Here is a 25,804-nt window from a genome sequence, read left to right as displayed (position 1 = left end):
TTTTTAAATTAATGTAATGAACCATTGCAACCCAGCACCTCCAGACAATTGACAGGTACAAAAAGAATAACTTTAGGCTTACAGTAAATGCAATTACATCTTAAATGTTTCAGGTTGTATTTTGCACCTTGTGGAAATTGCCATGAATTTTCTCACAGCAGCATTCCTGTGCATGTAAACGTAAACATCTGGATTCTCCTCTCGTCTTGCAGGGCAGAGTAAACTTTTCTTTTTTCAAAAGTCTTTACGCAACATCCATTTGTGACTTTACACCTCTTCAAACACTCACTTGTGTTGTGCAATTACCCACAGGGAGAGAGAGAGAATTGGTTGCTATCATTATGAGCAGCACCAGAGACCTGCGACTGAATTGACTTATCTTATTTCGGCTGTGTTCAGAATGGAAGATTACTATACCAATCAATCACTGGAACAACAAAGCACAAAGGAGGCTATGCTATAGTATATTTGGTATGCATGCACCAGAAACTAGTAATGACATGCTCACAAAAGCTTTTGGAATAGTTTTTGCACTACTTAGTCCACACACACACACACTTAGTGTCAAAACTGAACTGGAGTTAAAAAAAAATAAATAAAAAATTGGAGGACAACAAACTACTGAAGACAGCAAAAACAGCAGACACATTTATTGACAAATGCTTGTGTGAGGGGATTCAAATATATCAGAAGCTCTGTTTTAAGGAGTACAAAGACATGTTTTTTGCTCATAATATCTGGAAGAAAAAGGCATGGACAATACATTTAAAAAAATATTACAAAATATTTTGATTGTGAATGTTTTAAGCGCCTTCCTGTGCTGTGAAAAAGCAGGGTTCCCCATAATTCATTCAGCTTTTCCCAACACAAATTAAGTTAGCATAACACATTGAAGTGGATTGAACATAAAACAATTAAGTTGTACCCCCCAAATAATCCTAAGAATTGTGTTGTTTCGGCTCATTTTAAATTAGTAGTTTGCAAAAACAAGCAGCAAAAATCTATTTTGAGTGTGTATGCTAGGCTGTGCATTAGACTGTGCAAGACTAACGTGTAAAAACTATGTACTGCAAGTATACTTTAGATTTTTGCAATTTATAAAAGTTTCTCGCACAGAAACGCTCATTCCTATTCCACAAGGATTTCATTTCTGCCATGCAAAGGTGAAAAAAGACAATAACTGTTTTTCTTGACGAAAATGGGTTATTGCTATTTTGTGGACAATGAAGACCTCCCTAATCATGTGGAGAAGTATCTTGAGTCAATATCATTGTTTTCAAGAAAAGAATGTCGTCTTAACAGTAACTTCCAAAAGCCACATCGAGACCAAGGCAGAACACCGTAACACGAGTTACCGCTCTTTGACTTTTTAGTATGTTCTAATTAAGTTATGGTTCTCTGCCTTTGTTCAGCTGTGAGTCAATGTGAAGTTACTGTGAGCAGCCTGGAGGTACAATATTCTGCCTTTGTTCTGCTGTCATACTTTCTATCATAAATCGGCGAACAATCTACTACATATAAAGCAATGCAAACAAGCAAAGACTATAAATTGCGAGAAAAAAAATATTGTAAATTATCTTTGTTATTTTTTCTACATAATATGTATTTTTTACTCAGTGCAACTAGTCAATAGCCCCTATCTACTTCAAGTAAGTTGACTGGAATGTCATGACAGTGTCAGCATTGTAGCATGATCACACATTAAATCATTACAGTTCGCAGTTAAAATTTTCTATCTTTTTTGTAGGCCAATAAAATCCACTGCAATTAAGATTTTTAATTCACAAGAATAATGATCAGTATTTCAACCTGCTGGCAATTATATTAATTTTTACTATAGTTGCATAGTTTTTCTTTTTAACATCTTTATTTGCAACAAAAGTTTAAAAAAAAGAATTTATAAAGGGAAATAATTCAATGGAAAATTATTTAAATTGCAAATATTGTGCTTTAATGGTAGAAGTTAATTTTAAAAAAGGATGTTAAAGGAGTATGCCACTTTAAAAAAAAAAAAAAAGGTTTAGGAACCGCTGATATACAGTCTAGATAACCAGGTCAACCTTTAACTCTAAAATTAACTTAAAATTAATGCAGTGTAACTTATTACAATACAGAGGCAAAAATATTGCAACACTGTAAACAATTACTTTCAAAATCACAGAAACAAATTATGTATTACACTTTGAAAGTCATTTGCAAACACAACCAAAGCACAGGATAGCAATAAAGTAACTGGCTGAAAGTAACTGCCATTCATACAAAATGAATAGCGTGATTAGACACTACAGGTGTTGCTGTTTTTTATTTTTGTAAATGTAAATGTTCTTGTAAATGCAGCAATATTGATCATGTTAAAGTTACTGCTTTGTGCCTTGGCACTCACTTTTTGCATACAATACAAAGGTAGAGGATAGAACCTTCAAAATATGGGTCAAAGGTCATGTTTGATCTCAAGATTTTATGTAGATAAATGTCATTACTAAAACATGTAATTGCCAATTTTCCAACGTCCTATCTATAACTAATTTCCCCGAGAAACAACAAAAAAAAAATCTTTGAAGTCATTTTTGTCAATTCAACACTCAGGGATGTCAAACTCAATTCCTGGAGGGCCATAGCCCGGCACAGTTTTGTTCCAACCCTGCTCCAACACACTAAAGCTGCGGTCACACTGAGCTTTTCCTCCCATATCCATTAATGCGCACGCGAATGCGTCAAAACGCAGGGTTATGCGTCAAATTTCGCAGGTTGCTGCGGAGCAAAGTGCAAGCTTGGTGAACTCTGACCTGCGAAATCGCATCACTAGACTGTGTGAGACCCAGAGGATCAAAAGATGACATCTCTGGACAGAGATTTAAAACATGGAGCAATCGCTCGCTTTTTTTAAATGTCTAATAATCTTGTTTATTCCCGCCCCCTTTTCGCAGCGCCGCATGAATTTTGCAGCGACACACAGAATTTCACATGCTCAAACTCTAATGTGACCGCAGCTTTACCTATAGGTTTCAAACAAGCCGGGTGATCAGGTGTGTTTAATTAGGGTTGGAACTAAACGGTGCAGGGCTGCGGCCCTCCAGGAATTGAGTTTGACATCCCAGCTTTAGCGAGTTAAGGTCTTTTGCCTTTGCAGGGCAGAATAGCAAAGTATCTGACCACCTAAGAATTTGGTTTGGCCCCAGGACAACGATTCTTTGTCAATTTTAAGGAATTAAGATTATACAGGGTTATCTTTAGCTTTCACCATGAAAGTGAAATGTTTCTGCAGTCTGTAAAATTGGCTCATCAACTTTATCTAATCCACTGCATAAAAATGTTGAAAAACAAAGGAAAAATAGCTTTTTTCAAGTGCTTGCAAATTAAGAAGCATAAACAAAGTGCAGCAAATTGTGCTGTTTAGAGCAAAAACACACTAATGTAGTCTGTAGTCTAAAACATGCTTCATTCAAAGTAACAAATAAAAGATTTAACAATTAATAACTAATGATGATTACTTGTACATTTCAAGATATTTTAATATAAAATAAAAACACTATAAACTAAAACACTATAAAAAATCTAACATTTAAATGAAGTATCTTCCAATTTGTTCCAAATGCTTATTACAAAAATACATAGACACCTTGTCAAGTTTTATTACGCAGACCTGGAAGGGACGTGATGGTGGGGAAAAAAAAACTGGGTGGAAGAAATAAACATTTTCCCACTCAAACATTGCATTCCCTCGCAAAAAAAAAAAAAACTTTGCGGGATACCGCAAAGGTGTTGCAAACACTTCCTGTTCACTTCATACATATCAACCCTCCCATTTTTGGTGAGATTATCTCGTAATTTACCATTCTATACCGCTATCATCCTATTATTACGTTTTTCCTATATTTTTCATATATTAAATCTTGAAAGTATGCTGAAATGAACATTAAAATGCAAGGCATTTCTGTGTGGAGTTTGCATGTTCTCCCTGCATTCACATGGGTTTCCTCCGGGTGCTCCGGTTTCCCCCACAGTCCAAAGACATGCGGTACAGGTTAATTAGGTAAACTAAATTGTCCGTAGTGTATGAGTGTGAATGAGTGTGTATGGATGTTTCCCAGGAATGGGTAGCAGCTGAAAGGGCATCTGCTGCATAAAAACCTGCTGGATAAGTTGGTGGTTCATTCCACTGTGGCAACCCCAGATTAATAAAGGGACTAAGCTGAAAAGAAATGAATTAACTTTCCTATCACTTTTTTCTCCACCACCACGTCCCTTTGGTTCTCCGTAATAGTCCGTATTATATGAATATATTTTAGTTAGAAATACAAAACATACCCTCATGAGAAATGAGTCAAAGTGAAGGTGTCGGCATCAAACAAATTGTCAGAAGTTTTTTTGTTTTATAAAGAAAGCATCTTAAATTATACAAATTCCAAACCTGAGAGCAAATGAAGTTCTCTATTTCTCATCGACAGTGACTCAACATGCCCTTTCCAATGTCTCTATAATCCTGTGATTCCTTTCTATGTCTGAGATGCTTGATCGCAGAGAGAGCAGGCAGAAACAATCCTTCAATAAATCCTTAAATCCTTTATTAATATAATACAAACACAGCCGCTCTCACGATGAAGCTGGAAAAGTAGAATCAACTGTCTGCTGAACTTCCTGAGACAAATGAGAAGAGACAGACTCACAGAAACCCAAATAAGCACGCAAGCCTTCTGACTCTACTCTTCAAATCATTATTTTAATTAGGATTTACACAAACTCAGATATGATGTCTGTGTGCCACAGGGTAATTATTAAACCATGATGGAGAAAGCACAATAGACATAGGTCTCTCAGTCTCCTCCATCTCAAAACATATTAAACGTACAGTATACTTTCGTCTTAAAGGGACAGTCCAGGCAAAAAGTATAATTCTATCATCTGCTCTCTCCCTCATGCCATGCCAGATCTGACTTTTTTTGTACTGCACAATGCAAAGTAGTTTCTGAAGTACCAAATAACACTAAATTTTAAAAAGGTTTCAGTATCGGATTTGGTCAAAAGTCAAAGTAACACCTTTAGTTACTGAACTTTTTTCAGTTAAACAGCTGATTTTTACCATTTTTGAATCCAGACAGTCGATCTGAAAAGTGCTAGCAAGAGCACTTTTAGCTTAGCTTAGCATAAATAATTGATTTGGATTAGACCATTAGCATCTAGCTAAAAAAAAATGAAGCTATTTTCTAGGTCAATATGACTAAGAATTATACAGCCATACCATGGCTGCAGCAGGTGTAATGATATCATGCAGTGCTGTTACCTAGCTGGGGACTATTTTCAGGTGCTGCGTAATATGATTGAGCCATCATACAGCAGCAAAGTTCCTTGATTATTACGGCAGAATAAATGTATAGTTCTTACTCATATCAGCCTAGAAAATAGCTACATTTTTTAGCTAGACACTAATGGTCTAATTTAATTTAATACAGGACATATTGTATGCTATAGAGCAGTGGTTCTCAAATGGTATGTGGATCAATTAGAATCAAGCCGCAAAAGAAATCATTAATTATTTCTGCCTTATTTAATATCAGAGTCTGAATGATCTTTAATTTAAAAAAACATCCTCTTTTGAATAATGTCCGGTCATTTGAGCGCCCACAATCAGCAAAATGAGTAAGAAACAGGAACAGAGAAGAAACAGACATCTTTGAAAAGTTTCTTTCTAAGGGGAAAAGGTCCAGTGAAGGACCTGTAAACTGCCAAGGAATGGATCCACAACCCATATGTCAACACATCAGGTGAATCCACCATGTCTGTGCAAGATCAACTACTGGAGATCACAAATGACGGCGGCTTTTTAGGGGCTGTTCCCCTATCGCTTTTCTAAAGTTCAATGGAGGAGTGCGGCTTGCACAGTCAAGCGCACAGTGAGTCACGTAACAACTAATAGATCAGCTTCATACTTAGTATGGAATATACACATTTTGGTAGACTAGACTAATTATCTTAGACAAATACTTTTGACAATATAAGCAAATACAAGTGCTTTGTAAATTTTTTTCCATGAATAAAACTTGTATCAGAGTGACAGCAGTGTTTTGTCAGCTTGTCATCCTGGTGCTCTATGCCTTTAAGGTCACATCAAATTATATGACATTTTCATTATATTTACACATTGGAAAGTAATTTCTTTCTTGAAATGTCTTTATAAAAAAAAAACAAGCAGTACAACAGTGTTCTATATTTTGCTAAAGCAATCGGCGCCAACATGCAAACTCCACACAGAAATGCACTTCAATTGCTTTCAGCCTTACTCTGCTCTACACTACCATGAAAATAAGTGTTGAATACTACAGCTCATTCATGAGCAGGATTTCTGCTGGTGTCCTGTAGGATGTAAGAAAGTCCACAACTCCCATGATTCTCAAACTACGCATGTTTGTTGTAAATACACTCCCTCTAGTGGTGAAAATTACACCCTGTGCTTTAAATTTGCATTATTTTTGTAGAAAATGTTAAGATTTGTAATAGAACAAGCTTTCGGAGACCAAAACTTGTTTAGCTCTTAAAATGAAGACATTTAAAGCGTTTTTTTTTTTTTTTACAAAGAAATTAAAATATTCTAACAAGATTATATTATACATCCCAATATCCAGACCTTTTCTTTGTTCATAGACATGATAAAACCATTTAACAGCGTATGAGGGCATACAAATTGAGCCTGACAGATCTGAAACCACAAAGAAAAAGCCCTAATCTCATTCTTGAATGTGTAAGCCTAATTTAAAATCGCAAACAAAACAAAAATGAAAAAGGAAACATTTTTAAATGTTTTTCCCTACACTTTTGTATATTATACACACAATCAATCTTACTCACAAACTGACCCATCTATAAAATCAACACAGAGACTATGGATTTCCACAGTCTTTCAAACACAGACGACACACACACACACACAAACACACACACAAACACACACACACACAAGCAGCCGTAAAAGGCAATCGCCTTCATTGTTTGCACATTCCTGATTGCTGCATGTGACCTGTCGGCGACGAAACATTCTGCGCATTTCTCCACATCCGAGACACAAATGTTAGAAAGATTTCTGTGGAATGCGCTGAACAATCCGCGATGTCTTGAGGACGCAAAGCATGCTGCGAAAGACAAAGGCATGATTGAAGAGCATAACCAAAAACTATGCATGTGGTTTGCCCCCTACTTGCGAGGTGCAGAAACTGTGTCCATTTCTGCGGGGTTACTGTGGCCGCAGATCATGTTAAAATGAGCGTATCATAACTGAACTAGCGCATGTGAGAGCTCTTTCATTCACACCAGTGCTTGATGGTCATGAATGAACTGACAGAAGACCTTAATAACAACCGGCGGACTCTGCCAAAGCACACACAAGCCTGCATACGACTGAGATTCTTTAAAGCCTCACTGCCGATTATGGTTTGGCCACTGGGTTCGACACTCGTGAGAGTGCAGGCAAGTCCTCTGAATTCCCCTTCTAAGGAATTAATGCAGGAAAAGCCAAGCAAACCTCATAGAAGTAGAGTTCATAGAGCGTAAATGAACGTAATTAAGACTAAACGATTCTGAATGTTCAGACGTTCCAGAAGAAGATGAATCTAAGAGTTTAATCAAGCCAATGAGAGGAGAATTCATGATCCCATACAAACAGAGAAACATACTCTTAGAAAGAAAAAGAAAAACTTCCACGTGAATAAATACTATAGCATTTATAGTAAATACTCTAATGTTTATTGACTATGTAAAGTGTAGTACTGTATATTGTACAGTATTTACAACTTTTAATAAATGTTACAAATGTACTGTATTATTAACTACATTAAAAGGATAACATAATGCGTACTGTATTATATTAAACTGTGTATTATAATATATTTTCTTTAAAAAACTACTTAAGACTTAAATTTGCGATGTACCACTGTCATTGTTTTGCCATTTGTGGTTTTATTTATTTATTTATTTATTTATTTATTTATTTCTGATTATTGTGGTGTGGATTATTACTGCTATTTTAAGCAAGTTTTTTTATTTTGTTTTTGGTTGTATTATGATTTTTATTTGTATACATGATATTGTTTTGAGTTTAAAGTGCGTCATAAATAAAATGTAATGTGTAATTATATAGCGTATTTGTGTATGGTCACACACCCAAAGCGCTTCACAATCATGGTGGGGGGGGTGGGGGGGGGGGTCTCTCCACACTACCACCAGTGTGTAGCATCCACTTGGATGATGTGACACCAGCCACAGGACAATGGTGCCAGTGCACTCACCACACACCAGCTATAGGGGGAGTGGAGAGACAGTGATAGAGCCAATTCAGTGGATGGGGATGATTTAAAGGCCATGATGGGTAAGGCCCTTTGTAGGAAATTTGGCCAGGACACCGGGGTTACATCCTACTCTTTACAAGTGCCATTAGATTTTTAATGAGCACAGAAAGTCAGGACCCGATTTTAACGTCTAATCATAAAGATGGTGCTTACTGACTGTCCGTCACTTTACTGGGGCATTAGGACTCATTTTTTAAATTGGATTTGTGTAATTAAGAATTGAGTGTTGAATTTATGAATGGAATTTTTGTATTTATGAAATGTGTTTTGAAATACAAATTGGATGTGTGGATTTTTGAATTGCATTTTAAATTTATGAATTATATTTGTGTATTTATGAAATGTGTTTTAGCTCAGTAGTTAGCACTGTCACCTCACAGTAAGAAGGTCACTGGTTAGAGTTTGGATCAGTTGTGTGGAGTTTGCATGTTCTCCCTGTGTTCACGTGGGTTTCTTCCGGATGTTTTAGTTTTTCCCCACAGTCCAAAGATATGCAGTATAGGTGAATTGAATAAACTAAATTGTCCGTAGTGTGTGAATGAGTGTGAATGGGTGTTTCCCAGTACTGGGTTGCAGCTGGAAGGGCATCCGCTGTGTAAAACATATGCTAGATAAGTTTGCGGTTCATTCCACTGTGGCGACCCCGGGTGAGTAAAGTGACTAAGCCAAAGGAAAAACAATGAATTGGATGTGTGTATTTTGGATTTGTGCATTTATGAATTGTGTTTTCAATTTACAAATTGGGATTTGTGCAACATAGTGGCGCAGTAGGTCCAAAGACAAGCGGTACAGGTGAATTGGGTAGGCTAAATTGTCAGTAGTGTATGAGTGTGTATGTGTGAATGTGTGTGTGGATGTTTCCCAGAGATAGGTTGCTTCTGGAAGGGCATCCACTGCGTAAAAATGTGCTGGATAAGTTGGCGGTTCATTCTGTGGTGGCGACCCCGGATTAATAAAGGGACTAAGCTGACAAGGAAATTAATAAATGAATGAAATTGGGTTTTGCGCTTTTGGCTTTTCAGAAATGCATTATTTTTGAGATTGATCTGGCTCCATGGTGCAATCTTTTGCATTTTCTGTCACAGTTATACACCAAATTCTATTTATGTCTGGATTCCTCAGTTTTATTGTGTAAATCACAGGGCCTTAAATGAGCCTCTGTTGTTACATCAACATATATTCATTCACACGTCAATCAACTTCATCTATTTGCCCATTCGTTTCACTTATCAATCATCCATTTCATCCTTCCACCATCCATTCAATCATCCATGCATCTGTGTACCCTGGAAGGCGGCGGCGTGTGCAGAAATGAGAAATTTGAGCTCATAGCTGTACGATCCGATGTTCTGGGTGGTGTCTCTCAGGACCGCCGCTCTGTAACTGTCTTCCATTCTTCGTGTACAACATGATGGCCCCGCATGCTTGCACACCGACAGTTCCACATCTGCAGTAAAAGACAGAACAGTAGCTTGTTAGACAGATGCGCGTTCTTTATGAAGTTTCCGCAGCTTCATTGACCTTCTGGGGTCAGCAAATGCGCTGGAATCTCACTGTCGACTTGCTTCACAGAAATTAAAAATATATCTAGAATTACATAATTCTTGAAATAAGCAAACCAACTACACTTGAAACAAATGTTCTCTGGATTTGTAATGTTTTCTTCAAGTATTTCCTAAATGATGTTTAACAGAGCAAGGAAATTTTCACAGAATGTCTGATAATATTTTTTCTTCTGGAGAAAGTCTTATTTGTTTTATTTCAGCTTGAATAAAAGCGGTTTTGATTTTTTTAAACCCTTTTAAAGTCAATATTATTAGCCCCCCCTTTAGCAATTTTGTTTTTGATTGTCTACAGAACAAACCATTGTTAATAACTTGCCTAATTAACCTAGTTAAGCCTTTAACTGTCACTAAGCTGAATACTAGTATCTTGAAAAGGATCTAGTAAAATGTTATTTACTGTCATTATGGCACAGATAAAATAAATCAATGATTAAAAATGAGTTATTAAACTATTATGTTCAGAAATTTGTGGAAATGTCTTTCCTTTAAACAGAAATTGGGGGAAAAATATATACAGAAGGGCTAATAATTCAGACTTCATCTGTATGTAAAACTTCATATTTTTGAGTCGTTCCCATCAGAATTCCCAGCTCTGCCATTCAAATGCTAAACACATGACAGCAACCACTTAAACTCATATTTCACAATCTGAATCAGATTATTAAATAAGAAAAAAATAAAATAAAAGACAATGCATGATGTTTCCATCTGTTAATGACTCTGACAGCTATAATGAGTAAACTCTCCAAGTCAGGGTGTCCAAACTCGATCCTGGAAGGCTGGTGTCCTTCTGATTTTAGCTCCAACACACCTGCAAGGAAGTATATCTAGTAAAAGTTTGATTAGCTGGTTCAGGTGTGTTTGATTAGGGTTGAAGATAAACTCTTCAGGACACTGGCCCTTCAGGATTGAATTTGGACACCCCTGCTCTAAGTGGTTCCGTCACTGCGTTTAATCCTTTCTGCGTAAGACTGTATGGTATAATGGCAATGTTTGATAAGAGTTACATTTTTCGCTGGAGGAAACAGCTGTTTGATGATGAGGTGAACATCAAGGAATCCCAATTGCTCCTGACATTGGGTTACAAATTATACAAGTGCATCTATAGCAAAGAACTGCAAATAAGCAAATATAATAACAATTTATCCATAAACGCGCATATTTTCCAATCACTCTGCACAGCTGTGGTTTGCCGATCAAATGAAAAACAAAAGAGGGAAGGAGCTGAATTCTGCCTCTGTTTTCATATCAAATTGAAATGGGATTGAGGGGATAATTTAGTGTACAGTTTATGAGCCAAATCGTACAGTTTTAGGGGAGCTGGGCAGAAATATTGAGGCGACAGCCCCTCAAAAATAGGCCTAGCAACGCCCATGTCTGTCATCATGAATAAGTTGTAGATGATCTTAGACCAGTGCGATCAGACACTGCGCTAAACAGAGGATGATATTTTGTGATAGGAAAATTATTGATAGTTACATAGTTTGATTGACAGGATTTTGTATGATTGCATCCTCCAGATAAGAAGTCATGTGCTGCGTCCGAAATCACCTACTACTCAGTAGGTATTGCATTTGAATTTCAATTTAAGAATGTTCTATAGAGTATGCATGCGAGTAGAATGGAACTCTGATGTACTACAACTGCCCTTTTGTCACCCACGTCATTTGCGTCGCTTCACTCCCATTTATGAATTCTCTCATGGTGCATGATGTGATATCGTAGCATGCATCGGATGTTCACATCAAAACTCACCGGAAGTAGCAGGCCATCAGAGTACTTCTTGCATTCTATGAATTCTATGACTACTCGACTCGCATACTGTTTTTAGCGTACTATATAACTTTAGTATGGAAGAATGTGATTTCGGACGCAGACATGAATTTATTCCCTTCAGGTGTGCATTAGCTGGGTCAACTTGATGGATCTGTCAAATTCATTTGATGTCATGATTCAACAGTTCCACTATTAGCACGGATTGTGTATTGCCTCTTCCTGTTGAATCGCTGAATGCCTCTTCAATTTAAAGTCACTTTGGACAAAAGCATTTGCTACATGACCAAATAAAATAATTTCAATGTTTAGAACCTTATTTAATGAGTCAGCTTTTAGGTTACACCAAAGATTCCAAATATGAATTTTTATAAGCTAATTCTAGTTTTGAAGAATTTGATGTTTTCCCCATTCAAAGAGTCAGGAGCTGCACTTGCATGATCGAGAAGCACTTCAAAAGGCGTCTGCCAAGCAAAATGTCTAGCCTTAAACTGACTTTCCAAGTCAAAACTCAAATAGAAAAAAACAGAAGGCTTCAGACGAGATGATTAAGAAACTATTCCTACACAGCAGCAGCAGTTTAAGGGGAAAATGCACAAATAACTTGAAGCACAACATCTGAACAATGTCTTTATAGGTGCGGTAGCCCAAAGTTCCTTTAAGGCAAGTCGTTTCACTCTGTGGCCATCTTTGAAACACATCTCGGGCATTCTGTTTGAATGGGGAAAGATCAAATTCTCCAAAATTGCTTGCCAAGCTTACATAGATATATAGATAGGTTTCTAACATGGAACACTAATGTAAATTGGATTTGTGAAAAGCTTCAAAGACTTTATTTTCTACGAAGGCTATGCTTCTGGTGCTGACAAGATAATCATGTACTTATTTTATCAGGCTGTATTTGAGTGTCATCAGGTATGGTCTATCTACATGGTATGGTAATCTTTCTGTAAATCTGAAATACATTCTTTTTAAATAATTATCAGATATGCTATGAGACTAACAAGATTAACAAACTTTATTAGTATTCAAACACTTGGCTTTTAAAAAATCTATCTCATATACTCTTCCCATGTTATGATCCTTCACCTTCTGGTAGAAGATACAGAACCTTCCACTGGAAGCGGAACCGACTTAACTCTTTTATCCCAGTGTCAATCAGACTGTTGAATACGGATCGATAGTGTGCATATGTTTTTTTCTTGTAGGTAATCCCTTTACATGTTTGCTTATTTTACAATTTTTAATGTGTCATAATTTGCGGAAGTGCTCTGTGAGACCACAGAAATTTTACCCTTAAGGGACAATAAAGTATACAAAAACAAACAAACAAACAATTTTCAGTAAAATGAAACAGCAACTGTCTCTTTCTCGATTTCAAAAGTTCGAATCATAATCACAATCTGTAGAAATTCACGTCTGGTCTGAGCCCACCTCCCCTGGAGAATCGACAGTCTTTCAAGAGTTCACACTTAGCTGATGATTGATAATAAACCTTGTTTGGCATGCTGTCCCGGAAGAGAGCCCTGAGCTTATAAGATCCGAGCCCTGGGCTCCCTCACGTTGCAGGGCGATAGGAGAGTTTGAGCTCAGGATAGATAGATAGATAGATATTGAGATGAGGAAAGTCTGGTTATTTATAGTGAGTTAAGGATCATCTGATAGGATAATTAGTCATGAGCTAAAGTTGGAACAGCTGTGAACAATCACAAGCACGTGATCCTCTCGAAATTAGTTTATAAATAAACTTCACTTAGCGATCAATGATTGGCTCCTGTACTAAAAGGCAGAGCTGCATTCACTAGATTGACTGATAGACTTTTAAAACTATACAGTGTAACATGTCTTGTGTATAGTCTTTGGGTAACCTTACTTACTTACATACTTGATAAGGCTCACTTCATTTCAGTTTGCGGGATTATTGACTCCAGTCCACTGAATTTAACTCAATTGTATTAATAATGGTCTATAATGCCCTTTTATTTTTGTTCCGGACTGTTGTCATTGTGTTAATGTGCTGTCTGATGTTTTCTGTTGTTATACTTTGATTATTTTAAACATCTTGCTAATGGATTGCAACTGAAAATTTGCCAGCTGGCTAACACTGACACATTTACAGAAATGCTGATTAATGACCGTTGTCCTTACATATAAAGTAAAGAAAGAATTATTAGAAAATAATTTAACTTCCCATCATGGCCACAACACCATTATTTCCAAATAATTGAGCAGTCAGACTTAGTGTGACACTAAAACAAAATGTACAATATCAGCATTTACATGCAATTATATACAGAATTCAGCAGTTGGCATTAAGTGTTATTAAGACTCTGCCTTGTGCGCTGGAGTGATTTGAGGGGTGAGAGGATAGTATAATGAAACCAGAGCCCTCAGAAAGCTCTTGCACTCTTTTCATGGCAGCAACTTAATTACTCGAGATGCACCATGTGCTTTCGGGTCCCAGATGAGTTAAGTCAGTTAAAGGAGGATTGAACCCCATACCCCCAACCAGCTTAGGCTATGAGTGGGCATCTGAAGTATGGCCGAGATTCCTACATTCAGATAAACAATGCACAAAAACAAGCCTCTTCCAAATAAAATGCAAGCCTGTATTCCAACACACAAATAAGGAATAATAACAGGAGGAATAATTTTCCATTGCAAGCATTCTGAAATATCTTCCAAGCTAACTTTCCAAAATGCTAAACTTATTCTGCAGACAACTCATAGGGCATTTTCAAGTTTTCCAATTAATTGTGTCGCTCATTCTTTGCAACATTATAAAAATGGTATGACACATTCACTTGTGGTTTCCAAAGCTAATTAAAATACATATTCAAGGTTTAAATAGGAACCGCTGGTGCTTTCATTTATGATGCAAGGAAAATGTTTTCATGGCTATTTTCACTATGTAAAAACATCCCTCATTATTGCATGCGTTTGGGCACATGCGGCAACACTCCTCGCCAACCTAGGCTTATTGGAAAAACATGCCTATAAATGCAATTTTTAATATGCGTAAAGCTTGAATATAAAAACATCAAGTTTAATTTCTTTACACACATAAATTTGGTTACTGGGAACACTTCATTTGCACTGTTCATTGCATAATGCGAAGACCCTTAAAAAAGCACAAATATGGTTAACCTAAACCTCTTTCGCACTTTAAGTATTTTTGTAATGAGTAAAGTTGGAATGAAACATGTTTTATTCTTTTCACATTAACTTATGATTATGGAGCAGATTGTTCATTGAAAATTAGCTTTTTTGCACCATTCCTAGCACATGTGTTATGGCCCCCAAACACTGTGTTATGGCCCCCAAAGATGCACATTTCTGGTAAACTAAAGCCTTGTAAACCCTTTTTGTTTACTTTAAGTTCAAGTTGAGCTTTATTATCATTCCAGACATACAGAGGAACAAAATGTAGTCTCTCACAGGACAACGGTGCTACATAAATTAATCAAATACAAAACAACACTGGACATAAGAGCTATTTTTTAAAACCTATGCATAACTTGCATATACTATAAGATACTTAACTATATACATAAGACTTAACTCTTCACATAACACTTAACTACAACATAAGATACCTAACTATATTCATGAAACTTAACTATAGACCTAAGACAGGGTGAACAAGTTACCTGTTTTAAAAGCTTCTTTTGCTTCCCATTTTGGCATTCCATCCACAATCAGACAGTTGCTGCATCCCAATTCACATACTATCAGTTCTAAATAGTATTTGAGAATAGAATTGGTGTTTCGCAAATCATAGTATGTGGAAATAAGCATTACCAAGGTTACCAGGATGGTCTACTTATTCTGAAAGAAATGTACTAGATCCATGTGTACTCAATGGATAATATTGCCAGAATACATTGCAAATTCACGCCATGGCAAAGTGAATTCTATCACAACTACAAAATATTACAACTAAAAATAAATAAATAAATAAAAATACAAAAAGTTTACAAAATGTAAACTTTAAAACTACAAACATGGCGAATGCCCGAGACAGCCGGATTTGGTAAAGATGTCTAAATGATTATTAATTAATAACCTAATAGAAAAAAGCATCACTTTAATATCATTCAGCTAACTTTTAAAAAAAATTTAAAAGCAGATTAGGCATCAAACTAAATCAGAATCTCTTTAAGAGTAATAGGCTTAAATGTCCTCTTAGTCTTCAGTTTATGGCACCAGGTCACCACCGTGACAATGCTTTCCTGCTTCAGCCTATGCAACCCAGTGAGCGATAAAACAATGCAGTCCTCTGTAGCACATCCTCGTGTTCTCTGTAAAAGTCATGTCCTGGTACTGAGATTTTAAAAACGTCCATTTCACGCTAACATTTAAGTGCCACTGGGTGCGTTCTTAAACAGCGCTGATTAGCCATGGCACTCACCAGTGCTCAAGAGAAATGACTGAGATTGGCGGTGAAGGTCATCAGTTCACTTCACCAAGTGCAAACACAGATACTGAAGCATTTTCAAGCTGCGATGGTCAGTGGATTGCTCGTCTGTATTTGACTTTGTAAACAGCGGTGAAGTGCAGTGAACTGATGACCTTCATGGCCAATCACAGTCATTTCTGTTGAATGCTGGTGAATACTATAGGTTTGCGGGAAAATTTATGTTTTTTTTTTTGTTTGTTTTTTTATAAATTTCAGTACCGAAATGTATTATCATGACAAGTCTAATATAGTGAAAGAAACAGTTAGGCTGCATTTCACTGCAGCTCTTGATGGTCGATTTTGTGACTGTATCTGATTTTTTTTGATGACCTGCTAATGATGACCTCATCTTTTAAAAATGACTCATATCTGATCGTCTGCATTTACACAGCACACAGTGCTGAAAATGAGCTGGCGCTGACTAACAGCTGATAATTAAAGCAGTGCTCTTTTCTCTATTCCTGTATGCAGCTTTTTGACAAGCTGTTTTACTATAGTTTATGACTGAAAGGTTCTCATTTGTGCATCTTTTGTATATAGGCTTTTTTTTTTAAACCTTTAGGCATCTTAATGTAATGTCCATGTGATTTAAGCATGTGATGTTTGCATTAGTTTTATATTAGTTTATATTGGTTACATGGTGGACATTGCGCTCTCTCGCTCTCGTTAACATGCTTAAATACCAGTGCTATATGACCATATAAAAGCTGTTTAAGTCCTCGAGTATGAGATTTAAGGTTTGGTACTCTGCTGAAGTCTGTTCTGAAAAGAAAGTGCAGGACTTGACGTCATTCGCAATCGTTTTTAATGGTGCGTGATTTGCATTGACAGGTGAAAATCCGATCTACCTGCTTACACGGCAGACACGAGAACACAGATCCGATTCATATCAGATAAATTTCCACAGATGAACCAGGCCTGAATCTGATTTGAGTAAATCGAATTCCATGCGATTTGTTCCTGCTTACACAACATGGGCCATATCCAATCTGTGCCACATGGGAGAAGAAAATAAAATAAATAAAATGTAAAAATTTAAATCGGAATTGAGTCACTTGAACTGTGCAGTGTAAATGCGGCCTTGTTAACTTGAGCTTGATAAGTGGCATCTAAAACGTGTGTTTGCGAAAGATAGCCGTAGCTAAGTGCCATTTCCCTTAATTTAGCTGAAAATGAGGGCTAATATCCCTATCCATTTAGAACAGACCTTTGAGTCACTCGGAAGTTGAAATCATAAATTTGTCACATTTTCTTCGCCGATAAGATTTACAGCCAGGTACACAACAATCCTGTGGGACTCAGGCGATACTTCCGGGTTTCTTCCACCACAGCCTTAATTACACTTTTAAAAATGGCGGCTGTGTGAAATCAGTCTACTCAAGACCCACAAAATAACCTGCTTCTGCATCTCCAATATGGTAGGAAATTAAATATTGAAGAAATGTGGATAAGATGATTGCCTGGCCATGCAACTAAGCAAGAAAATGGTCCATAAATGTAGTAGTTGTAGTATGTTCCAAAGCTTGCATACTCTTTGGTTACACACTCAAACATTTGTAAAAAAAAAAAAAATGAACATACTTTTAGTATAAGTAATATTGCATAAATAGGCAAACTGGGACACAGCAAGCTTATTGTACACTTGAAAACACTGTTTTCCTGTCAAGATAATGGTCTAGATTGGCAAAGTGTTCAGTTTTGATGGTGGACTATGTTGGTACTGCCGTTGTTTTGGCAGATCTCCAGTTTGACATCAATATTAATTATTAACGTCAATTTGTAAAATCAAGTAGACACATCCTAATACATTTTTATGTCTGCGTGATCACATGACCACTGCAAGTCACATTTAAACAGCTTTTTTTTTTTTTTTTTTTTTTTGCAAGGAGGTTAAAATGTCTTGGCTACTTGAATAAATGTTCATTTCACACTTACATTTGTTACCACTACTGCTTTGTTTTAGAGAAGGGTTTAGTGTAGGTTGTGCTTTATTTATGTATAATTAAACACTGCCATTGAAAGTGACAAAATGCAATCGGTCTTCACAAATGCATTATTTTCCAATGAGACATGTTTTTCCATTGAGCCTGAGTATCTCCATTATTGTACATCGCAAACTAAAGTGTCCCACTGAAAGCCCTAGACACACCAAAACTAAACATCTGATTAAATCTACTTAAGCAAACATAAACGTTCCACAACCCAAAACAAACAATCAATCCAAACTAAACCAATGCATACGTGTTTAAGAGCATACTTCATTATCACTGATATTGTAATCCAAACGCTTTGGTAATTCTGTGACTGATTACTAACGTTTGCAAAACAACAAGAAACGCATAGCAGAGGAAAAAATGAGACACGCAGACTGAGCCGTCTGTCTGTGATGACTGATGTTAGGCCTGAGAGGGAGCTTCATTCCTTTTCCATGGCGTACAGACGGCCGCTATGCACTTTGGAGACTCGAGGTCACTACTGTGACTCATGGCACATTAATTAAGAACTATAAGAGATTAAGTTACACTGGCTGTGCAAGCGGGCAGACAGACCTCAACTGCACCGGGATCCAGGTCAACAAATACAAGTAAAAACCACAAGCACCTGCTCTTCAGAAGAGCGCGAATAACAGTGGTCTGACACACACATATACAGGTACATGTGATCACATCACAAGCCCGCAGCTGACAAGACGAGTCTTAGGGATGATGGAAACATGGTGCGTGTTGACCTTTCAATTACATCTAAATATCATAGTTTAAATTTGTTTGAGTGTGGACTTATATTGACTAGTACTACACTACAAGGATGCTTGCTTTACATTGGTTGACAAACAGGTCTAAACTCTGCTCTGAACATGCTCAGGAGCATTTGCCGAGGCTGTGATTTAAAGGGAGTAATGCTACAAATAATGTTCAGCTTCTAGACTGATCACACCTTCACATCTTAAAGGGGACCAATTACACTACGTGACAAAAGTATTGTTGTCGATTCCAGTTGTAAGAGCAACAAATATTAACTAGACTTCTAGTTGATCGTTAAGAAAATTGGAAGACGGTAGATTTTTCAAATAAATCATCTGCTGAACTGCATCCTAATCATCACAAATTCTGCAAAAGATGCAAGAGATCTGCAGAGTGGATGGCAACATCAAGAGCCCATCAAGCTATCAAGACATTTCGTCGCCTTGGAATTAACAGGTTCTATCTGCGTTCTGGATAATTGAAATATTGAGCTTTAAAATTTTTGCAATCAATATAGCAAAAAGTATGTGCAACATTAGTTTTTTAAATAAAAAGTTTAAAAAATGTGAACAACTTATAAAAAAAAAAACATCTCAAAAATGTAAATAAGTTTATTTAATAAGAATACATCAATAACTTAATTTTGACAAAAATGTCAGATAGAACCTTATAATTTTAAGTTGACGGTTTGTGCTGCCCATTACATTACAAACCACAAGAGAGGGCAAATTCTTCAGCAGGATAGCGCTCATTCTCATACCTTAACATCAAAGTTCCTGAAAGCAAAGGAGTACGAAGGCCTTACAATATTTTCCAGGGGAAAAGGGAGTCTCAGGCAAAAAAAAAAAAAGGTTTGGAACCATTGCATTACACCTTAACCTACCCTTAAACCTACCCATACACCAAACCTGTTCCTAACCCAGTTATCTGTATGACACATAATATTTACATTTATTCATGCAGAGCAGATGGTTTTATCCAAAGAGACTTGCAAATGAATACACATCGTTGTGTCTCTGCCATTCAAGTGTAAAAAAAAACCCTGGTCTAGAAGACTGCCCGAAACCATCACTGGTGCCTGTTTCTATCTAAGCCTTAATTAGGAAATGAGTTCAGCCCCTAGCGAGTGAATAAGGACCCCAGCAGGTGTGTGTGGTTCTGCCTGAACAGACATTTCCCTTATTCTTCCGCCTGTCAACGAAGCCAACCTGATTCCACAATCACCCTCAGGTGACAAAAACCATCATTTGAATGGCCAGCCTTCTCTTAATATTTGCAGGATCACAATGACCACCGGTGATTCAGAGGTCACACACAAAATTCTCACCACAGGTCAACCAGAGCAAGTTGCGCAGAACCCAAACACTGAATCCTCAGTGAGGAATGAAAATGTTATGGTTTATTTAGGTAACGACTTCAGCAGTTTCCTGATGCTTGAAGTGCTGAAGCAAATTTATGGGAGCGGAAAGTCATTAAAGTAGACAGCAACCCAACTGACTTAACCCCTGGCTCTTCTCAGGAAGGCCTCGCCACTTTGAAGTGCTGGCATACGCTGGAACCAGCAGGATATTTACCCACAACTTATGTGCTGTTTTTGGGAGGGGCAGTGTTAAAAGAAAACATCTCTCAAAAGACTTGGGCAGCACACCTGCATTTCTCCAAGCCACAAGCGTGCGGCTCCGGTGTTTAGCTTAGTGGAGCGCTGGCTGGCATTTGAGCCCACAGTAAGAGAGCGAAAAGCTGATGCAGAGGAAAAGCTGGCGGATTGGGCTGAAATCAGAAGTGTGGAACCTCAAAGTGAAGGTTCATACAGGAGTCCAAGTCAAGTCAAAGTAAAATCCATGGTCGGGCCAAATAAGAGCTCCAACCACCACAAAATCCAGAAGCCAAGCTGACCATTAGGGCACAAGTTCTCAAGGTCTTCAAGTGTATACACAAATGAAGCATGCAGTACAAAGTTAACACAAATATAACCTTAAAACATCCAGCGGTTCCTAGAATTCTTGGCTTGGGCACTCGGAGTTCTGTCAAAACAGCAGAAATATCTTTACCTGGCCTCAACAGCTCAAACAAGGCTCAAACTAAGATATATTTCCACTTTGACCTGGCTATTAAAACATACCAGGAATTCTTGTATTAGATTCAAAAGACTGGACAACCACAGACACATGGGTATTAACGTCTAAGAATAAACAAGTATGAGTATAAATGGTTATGCACTGCTTACTTTAGGTAGCTACACCTTCTAGTACAGGGGTGCCCAAACTCGATCCTAGAGGGCCAGTGTCCTGCAAAGTTTGTTTCCAAACCCAATCAGACACACCTGGGCTATCTAATCAAGCTCTTACTAAGCTTTTGAGAAACATCCATGCAGGTGTGTTGGAGTTGGAGTTAAAATCTGCAGGACACCAGCCCTCCAGGATTGAGTTTGAACACTACTGTTTTAGTAAAAGGTTGAATCTTGTTTTCCTTGAAAACTGCCTTAAATCATTAGGCCGTTGGTTCAACAAGGTGCTGAAATCATTCCTGTTACAAAGTGTACACAACTATGATAAATCTCCCTTTCCAGCACATTACAAATGTTCTATGGTGACTGTGGAGGTCAAATGTGTATAGTGAACTCAATTTGATGTTCAAGAAATTAGACTGAGAAGAGTTTAATTTTGTGATTGTGTGTTAGGTCACGATCACACTGCACTTTATGCCCCATAGACAAACTGTAAATGCAAATTCGTGCCTCACCAAGCTTGAACTTTGCAAAGTCTGACCTGCCAAAACGCATCAGATGATTGCGTGGGACCAACAGAAGATAAAAGCATGACCTCTCTGTACAAAAATTTTAAATTTAAAATTTTTTTTAATATTTAAAAAATTTTTTTTTTATGGAGCAATTGATCTGTAACCCAGAGTGACACTGACAACAGGGTGCGAATCCAAATGCAGGTTTATTGGGGAAGTCGGGGAAGTAATGGTCAACATGGGCAAATAGATGTATGCAAGCAATCCAGAAACGTTGTCAAACAGGCGAGTGGTCAGAAGGCAGGTGGCAGACATTGACAAATAGATAACTAGGCGAGGATCAAAACAAGACAATGGAAACACGTTGTAATGTCACTTTAACAGATAACAAGACTCAGTGACTAGAGTGAGTGGCTGCGTCCGACACTGCATACTATACAGTAAGCTAAAATCAGTATGCAAGCCGAGTAGTATATTCGTTTTCATAGAATTCGAAAATCAGTATGTGAGAAGTACCCCAATGACCTACTACTTCCAGCGAGATTCGGGAGTGCGCATCCCATGCATGCTGCGCTATCCCATGATGCCCCACGAGAGAATTCATGAATGGCAGTAAAGCGACGCAACTGACGCAGGTAGGTCGCGTGACCATGACAAAATGGCGAATGTAGTACGTCCGAATTCCATTCATACTTTTCTCATTCGTACTATAGAGAGAGTAATTTTCCAACGGCTGAATAGTATGTTTAAATTCAAATGCAGTACCTACTGAGTAGTAGGCAGTTTCGGACGCAGCCAGTGTTTGTGCTGCTTAAATAGTGTGTGTAATCAGTCCTTGACAATCCTGGTGTGTGCAATCAGTCAGGATCAGGAACGTGTGCGAGTGCATGTATGGAGATGTAGTCCATAAAATGGCAGATTTGTAGTGCGTTAGCAATTGTGAATTTTTTCCAGCGATCTATGGTGTTTAGATCGCTGGTGATCGTTACATGCTCGCTTTTTTTAATGTCATCTTGTTTAATCTGGTCCCTTTCGCATCACCATACGACAGAATCTTGCATGCTCAAACTCTAATGTGAGTGCAGCTTTATCCTGCCGGAAGTAGCCATTACAAGACTAACACTAGTGACTAGTGTAGTCATAAATACATGGACAGGGCTAGTAGCATTACTTGGGTAGTCTGTGCCATTTAAACGATTCTCAACAACAAATAGAGACCCAAAGAGTGCCCAAAGAAAAATCCTCCACAACATTATACCACTAGCAGACTGAAGTTGATTCAGGGCAAAATAAGTCTGTTTAAGTCAATAAGTCATGTTTTCGTGTTATTTATTTACACACAATTCTTGCCCAGTCATCCAAATATTGCAGCAGAAATTCTAAATCGGACAAGGCTACTTTTTTTTCAATCTTCCATCTCAGTTATGGTAAACCCATGTTATTTTTAGCCTCATTTGGCTGTTTTTAGCTCACATGAAAGGTTCTGGTGTGCTCTTCTTCTGTTACTGCTGCTGCTGTAGCTCATCTGATTCAAGGTTGGGTATTCAGAAAAGCTCCTCTGCAGGCCTTAGTTGCAAGGTTATTACAGTTAATAAAAACGAACGAAAAAATGAAAACTAAATTTAAAATTGTTGTTAACAAATAAAAACAAAAAACGAGTTATTAAAAACAAGAACTAATTAAAACTTGTGTACATAGAAAACTAACAAAAACTAAATCACAATTATAGCAAAAACCTCCTTCGATTTCATTTTTGTAAATGTATTTGATAATCTTATTGTAAACCTTTTACAAGTGAATCTATTTACTTTGCGCTGCAGGTGTTTGCCCCATACGGCACCTCAGAGTCTGCAATCCTGCTGCCATTGGCCAGATGGAGCCGGCTCTCCTCCAGTCAACCTCGCTGTTGCTCCCGCAACAAAAACAACGAGCGGGTGACAGCATTAAATCCAGAGACTTAAAACTATTACTTTAACACATTTGTGGCCAATAATGGGTCTTATTTCTGTATCGCGAATTAATCCTTTTAACCGGATATTCTAAGTAAACCGGTTAAACTAGTTCACCAAATCAAACTGAATCATTTAAAACTATTTGCGTCTCCAGTAAGCACTTATCCACAAACTACTTACTTTTTAACGAGCCTAATACCTCAGTTATTAGAACAGTAATGTTACAGGTCAAATTTGAGAAGCGGTTAACCGATAACACTGCAAATGCGTGATTCAGCAGGTGAATTAAACGCAAACAGTACATGACAGCCTGCTGAGACTGAACTAAACCTGAACAACTGCACCACAAGTAAACGGGGGATTTAAATTAGCGGATCTAAAAACGCAAGTTTATTTCATAGCAGAAAATTGTAATGGACTTTAAATAAGTAAATCAGGCTTTAGTTGGGTTGCAAAACTTTACTATAAGACATTTTTCTGATCATGGTGATGTTTTAACTGGCTAAAATTACTATTGCTGACAACATAATTTTGGTATGTTGAGTCTTAACATTTGGGTTAAATATCTGAACTTCCCATCACTACTGTGTATCTAATCTCAAAAGCAGCCTTGCACACATATTGTTCTTAAGGCCCCTATCTTGTGTTGTATTTGAATTTGAGGATGGGTAGATGGTAGTGGCAGATCATGTTCATGTGTCATCTGAATTGTCACCGGTTTGTTCCCAGCATATCCCCTCACCAATCAGCAGAGGCCCTCATCTCCTGAATATTAGCCACATGTCTGACTCTGATTGCGCTGCACCTGATGTCAATTAGCAGGGTGCTTAAAAACCAGCTCAGTGCAAGGACTCAGTGCAAAGTCTTGTTTTGCTACCAAACATTTGAGCGTTCCTACTATTTCTGACTGCCTTTCTGTTGCCGATTACCTTCCTGCCTGTTTTCTGATTGTTTGCTGCCTGCCCTGACCGCAAGCGGTCTGCCCTGACCAAAGCCTGCACTACCATTCCTGAATTATTGCTACTTGTCCTTGGATTTTCTGCTCTGTGTTTCCATAACTGTGTTTTCAATAAAGCTTGCAAATGGATCCACATCCCTCTGAGTCATCATTACAGAAATACAGGTCTAAAAAAAAAAAAAAAAAAAAAAGTGTTGATTTTGAATCTTGCACCTAACAAATCAAGTCAAATCAGGCCTGTCACATACACTTTTGTATAGTGATATTGAGCCCCCCCCAACCCCCCCCCCCCTCTCTCTCTCAATAATAAATATTTATATTTATTAGTTAAATGTATATTAAATATAGTACACATTTTTCCAACCATTCTCAGTAAACCCTAGAGATAATTGTGCATAAATATTCAAGCAGATCAGTATTTTCTGATTCTGATGCTCAAATTGAACTTCAGCAGATCTTCTTGCCCATGGTTACAAGCCTAAAAGCACTGAACTGCTCCCAGGTTATTCGTTGATAAGATATTTGCATTAAGCAGTTGAACATATCCTAATAAAATGGTCGTGGAGTGTATTTGAAAGCAATATAATACCTCTCTCCTGTGGAGAGGTAAGGGGATATAGCAAATCCCTCCAAACTAAAGTAGACCCTAATTTGGTCTTTTCCCTTGAACACTACAAAGCTGAAGGCGAGAGAGGAATGAAAAAAATACTGGCACCTCCAATCCAATTAAAGTCTGTGATAGCTTGTCAGACAAGTAAGAAGATCAGGGGGAGACTAAGATCAGTTCTTACCAGGACTCGAAGAAAGAACTAGACAGATTGAACTTATAATGGGGTCTTTTGGGAATAAACAACCCTACCAGGTACCGACTGGATGAAGACTGATCGGTAAAGTCATGCCTGCCAAGACCATGTATCTAAAGCAATTTAAAGGGATAGTTCACCCAAAAATGAAAGTTACCTCATTCATTACCTCGTGTGGTTTTAAACCTGTCATTAAACACAGAAGATATTTTAAAGCATGCTTGCACCCATCAACTACCATAGTATTTATTTTTTTCCTACTATGAAAGTCGATGAGTGCCGGCTACTAGCAATTGTCAAAATATATTTGTGTTTAACATGAGAAACTCAGTTAGTTTTAGGGATAGGTTTTGAAATTTGGGTGAGTAAATGAGGGAAGAACTTTAACTTTTGGGTGAACTTAAGAATATGATGTTCATGGCTTAGCCTTAGTCTGAACCAATACATTTGTAGTGACCAGCCCAAACTTTTATTTACT

The 25,804-nt window shown here is 37.5% G+C and overlaps 1 protein-coding gene across 4 annotated transcripts in view; it reads right to left on the bottom strand.

Annotated features, from left to right (window-relative positions):
- The window catches only part of gpc5c (glypican 5c), a 276,595-nt gene that overhangs the window by 237,763 nt on the left and 13,028 nt on the right, over nt 1–25,804 (bottom strand). For all 4 annotated transcript variants that reach the window (XR_015478906.1, XM_087241345.1, XM_087241343.1 and 1 more), the window contains exon 2: nt 9,622–9,783. Coding sequence is in view for 3 of the 4 variants with exons in the window: in XM_087241343.1 (XP_087097469.1) it covers nt 9,622–9,783 (162 nt within the window). In the remaining variant the exon portion in view is untranslated. The remainder of the gene's footprint in view (nt 1–9,621; nt 9,784–25,804) is intronic.

Source organism: Danio rerio, chromosome 2, assembly GCF_052040795.2.
Source record: "Danio rerio strain M-AB ecotype USA chromosome 2, GRCz13ab, whole genome shotgun sequence".
Classification (NCBI taxonomy): domain Eukaryota; kingdom Metazoa; phylum Chordata; class Actinopteri; order Cypriniformes; family Danionidae; genus Danio; species Danio rerio.
This window is presented reverse-complemented; position numbering and strand designations above follow the sequence as displayed.